A 4,433-nucleotide genomic window follows, 5' to 3' on the forward strand; every position below is an offset into this window, starting at 1 on the left:
AAATATCATTCTAAAGAAGCAGTGTTATACACGGCTGGTCCTGCCAAATAAACGAACTAGTTAAAAAGACTGTCGTGAGGTTAATATTAATGTTCTATGTTATGTATTCTTGTTATATGTTAAATGTAATTACATGTTTTAGCTACCTTAAAGAAGACCACATCGGCCGTCGGTCGAAACGTCGGGCAAGTAAAAAACTGTCGACCTGATGCTCCAGACTGAGATAACCAACTTCCGAGTAGTACAAAATATGGAAAAGCGAAAATGGGAGCTATGAGATCAGGAACCGAGTCCATCGAAACGTGAAAAAAAGGATTTTTTTTCCTATTGTTTGACAAGTTTAGAATATTCGTTCCTTTTTGTTAACTTATTCCACCTTAATGTTGCCTAACAAAGGGATAACTGCGGACTAGTTTCCAAAGAATGAAGTAACATACGCGTTACCCCTTGTTCAACAAATAACTAGTCTCCATAATTGAAAAATAGTTGTCATTTAGATCAGATTCAATAGTTGCAGACAGATAGCTGTCATGAGGTATAATTAAATAATCACTATTAACAACATAAAATGGGTGGAAAGTTTAGAACCCTACCTCATGGTAATCACGCATTTCACCGAGCATGTCTGGTCACATCATTTGCATGAATATAGGCAAACAAGATATCGCAGCCTATAACGTTCCGAGTGATACAAATTATGCTCAATTAGTGCGCTTGCATAATCGGTATGTTGCGTTCCCTACTCGATGATGCCTTGGTTCACCATGCGTCTAGCTCTCGGAGTTTGTGAGTTCCATTATCATGTCAAAGGTACGATATGTGTGGCACTAAGACCTGATCGACCCGTCCTCAGCCGCAAGTCATGCTCGAGCAAGGGAACGATCGGTGTTTGATCTCCTATCGTAAGCATCAGAGCGCAGCGTACCGTGGAGAATCAAATTTCGGACGCACTCAAACTTCGGACGCTTCAATTCGTATGGGAAATTTTCTGAAATATTTCATCGAAATGTTTCGTCCAGCTGGGTAGAAAGGACTTATAGTTTTAGCTTGTTTTAGTATAGTTACATTCTAATAAGACATGTAAAAACAATGCAACGAAATGATTGAAAGCCAGTCTGTGCTGTGCAGTGAGAATTGTTTTCAATTATTCTTCCCGGTACTGTGTAATCTGGTGTCCGAAATTTGAATCTTTGTGTCCGAAATTAGAATCCAACCTCGCCGGTGTCCGAGGTTTGAGTCAAACAGAAGCCGGACATTTTCATAAATTGCAAACATTCTTCGCAATATCTTGCACATATTAAACACGTAGTCCAAAGATGAATACTTTACTTCATGATTGCAATGGTGATTTAAACAATGTGATTAAAAATGTGAGTAAACTGGATGATTTTATATCAGAAAGTGCTTAAGCGTCCGAAGTTTGAGTTTGCACGGTACATTATATCGATCAGTAGGTAAACAGTACAACGTCTATCGCGGAAAAATGGTTCACATCCTTCTGCATGTAAAATGGCATTCCTCGCATAGCATTCGCAGTGCGTTGAAAGTGCAAGTGAAGAGCGATTATTTGTCGATTATCCTCCCCTCACCTCAAGAGCGTGTTCGTTCATGTTTGGATTCGCGATATCAGCTGTTAACGCCGAGTTTTGATCGCGTCTGCAGTCTCGTCACTGCATATATGTAGCAGCCATAGGGGTGATCCAAATTACTAACCGCAACACTCAAATTGCAATATTTGGAGATTTCGGATAATCCAACATCTGAGTTCTCAATCAAGTTTCTGGGGACTAAAAATAAACATTTATTGAAATTCCTATATAATTGGTGTTTCGTTAGGCATGATAATCTGATTGTTCCAACACGATTGTTGTTTTCGAAAGACATCTCTAATGACACGAAGAAACTGCACGCATGCATCGCACAGACATAATTATGATAAGCTTTTATTTCGTTGTTTTAAGCCCCATGCGTCGCCCTGCAGAAGATCTTTCGCCAGTACGTCCATCGTGATGGATTGATTGATATAATTATATGCAAATTCTGCTTCGATCTATGCGACCCAACCGGCGCGATGCGATAACTGGCCGCTTGACGCGCGTTATGATCTAATGTTTGGAAGTCACTTGACAAGACTCGGAAACTCATGCTCCCTCTAGACGCTTAGGAAGACTAGAAGACATGCATATCGAGTACACGATTCACCTATGAAAAGGTATAAAGCTGAGGACAGATTTGCAGTCCAGTGACAGTATCAAATCCATCAGCAGATAGTGCGATACGGGTTCGGTGGTATCAGACGATAGTGAGCCTTATTTAGCACAATGAAGGGTCTAACGGTGAGAACACAATCTAGAATAAGATACTTGATCAATTGAGTGATAAAGCCTGATATGTTCCAGATATCGTTACTGTTATTAACGCTAACCGTGGTGGTCGTTCTTGGTGATGATACAGTTGAACAACCAAATGCAGAAGCTAAAACTATCCAGGATCAGAATAACGAAGCCTCGCCGGCAGAGGGCGAGAAGAAAACAACAAAACGACACCTCTCATTGGGACTTGGTTACCGAGGTGGACTTGGGTTTTCCAGCGGACTGTATGGCGGCCACTCTGTTGGATTAGTTGGAAAGGGGATCGGCTTTGGTTACGCCGGAGGTTATGGCGGATCGTATGGAAATGGTTACGGTTATGACGGCGGATTTCATGGAGCTGGATTTGGATATGGAGGATACGGAGGAGGTTTCTCTAGTCACAGTGGATTCCATGATGGATTTCACGGCAGCTACGGCTATGCAAAGCCATTCTACACAGCTACAATCAAGGAACACATTCCTGTGCCAGTGCCAAAACCATACCCAGTGTTCATCAAGAAAACTATCCCAATCCCTATAACAGTGCCTAGACCAGTGCCGTACCCAGTTTACGTGAAGAAGCATATTGCAATTCCTATTGATCGCCCGGTACCAGTGCCTGTTCCTTATCCCGTCACAAAACACGTTCAGGTTCCAGTGCCACATCCGTATCCAGTGCCGGTCAAAGTACCAACACCGGTTGTAGTAACGAAGCCTGTAGTGGTAACTAAACCTATCGTCATCACCAAGCATTACACTCCCATAGTTAGTACGCCAATTGTGAGCGCTCCCATACCACTCATTGCGGCACACGCACCAGTTTTGGCCACAACCGGGCATGTGTCCGTTTCGAACCATGGTGTCCATCAAACACATGGATCGCATCTACATAGCAGTACTCATGGATATAGCGGTGGAGGTCACTACGGATCTATTGGAGGTGGGAGCTATGGCGGTTCCTTGGGGCATTTTGGAGCTTCTGGTCATTTTTCTTCCGAAGCAAATTACGGTGCCGGTAGTCATTTTGCCGCGGGAGCTATCGCAGGGACAATCTGCGATCAGTAAATAGGTGTATTTAGTCTATATTTTGTTTAATGCTCAAAACTATTAGACATTAGGAGTAGCTAATCCAAATAGATATATTGTTATAATATAAAAATAAATAATGACTTGAATGTACTATCTAAAGTGACTTCATCGTTATGAAATGCAAACCAGCTGAAAAGTGTGTTTCTCAAAGAAATCAACGCAAAGCAGCGCAGAACAGCTCGGTAGATGGAATTCCATAGTTTTTCACTGGTTTTCTATTTGTGTATTCGTAAATAAAGTTCCACAACTGTGAAATTTATGCTGAAGAATAGAATCGAAACTTATTGCAAGCACGCGACAACATGAAATTATTGAATAGAGTAAATCGACATTTCTTCAAAACTAACCGTTAAATTGAAACTCCATTTATTGTTTTTTATAGTTTAGGGATCCAACATTATGTAGAAGTCGAACGAAACGAAAAAATTGGACTGTACTATTTACGATACAAAAAAAAAGTAAAATCCGGGTGAGACGCCACACCTCAGGGGGAGATGCCGCACGTGTAAAATGTTGGAGAAATGGGATTAGAAATTTGTTTTTGCGATAAACGATATTTTTCAGCAAAGCGTAATCATTTATATTTGTATTTCAACCCGACGACATTGATATCATGGCACGTAACTTTGAGAGGATGGAGGAAGCCTACATCAGACTGAAAAGCGAAGCTAAACGGATTGGACTAGTCATCAAGTGAAGAAAAGTGATGCGTACCATCTATGGTGGGGTGCAGATGGCGGACGGTACGTGGAGGAGGCGAATGAACCACGAGTTGCATCAGTTGTTCACACCGTTCACACCGCGAAAATCGGAAAACTGCGGTGGGCCGGGCCCGTAGCCAGAATGTCGGACAATAACCCGGTGAAAATGGTTCTCGACAACGATCCGACGGGAACAAGAAGGCGAGGTGCACAGCGGGCAAGGTGGATCGATCAGGTGGAGGACGATTTGCGGATCCTCCGCAGACTGCGTGGTTGGCGAAGTGCAGCCATG

At 42.3% G+C, this 4,433-nt stretch overlaps 1 protein-coding gene across 2 annotated transcripts; it reads left to right on the top strand.

Moving 5' to 3' along the window:
- Positions 1–2,236: 2,236 nt before the first annotated feature.
- On the top strand, positions 2,237–4,152 carry LOC134216308 (uncharacterized). Of its 2 annotated transcripts, none has more exons than XM_062695228.1 (2): positions 2,237–2,336; positions 2,400–4,151. In XM_062695228.1, the coding sequence occupies exons 1-2, from the start codon at positions 2,322–2,324 to the stop codon at positions 3,414–3,416; spliced, it is 1,032 nt and encodes a 343-aa protein (XP_062551212.1). In that variant the 5' UTR covers positions 2,237–2,321; the 3' UTR covers positions 3,417–4,151. The 2 variants fall into 2 exon arrangements, with proteins under 2 accessions (XP_062551212.1, XP_062551211.1); XM_062695227.1 differs by having other exon boundaries at positions 2,259–2,336; positions 2,385–4,152.
- The last annotated feature ends 281 nt before the right edge of the window (positions 4,153–4,433 follow it).

This window comes from Armigeres subalbatus, chromosome 2, assembly GCF_024139115.2.
Source record: "Armigeres subalbatus isolate Guangzhou_Male chromosome 2, GZ_Asu_2, whole genome shotgun sequence".
Lineage (NCBI taxonomy): Eukaryota > Metazoa > Arthropoda > Insecta > Diptera > Culicidae > Armigeres > Armigeres subalbatus.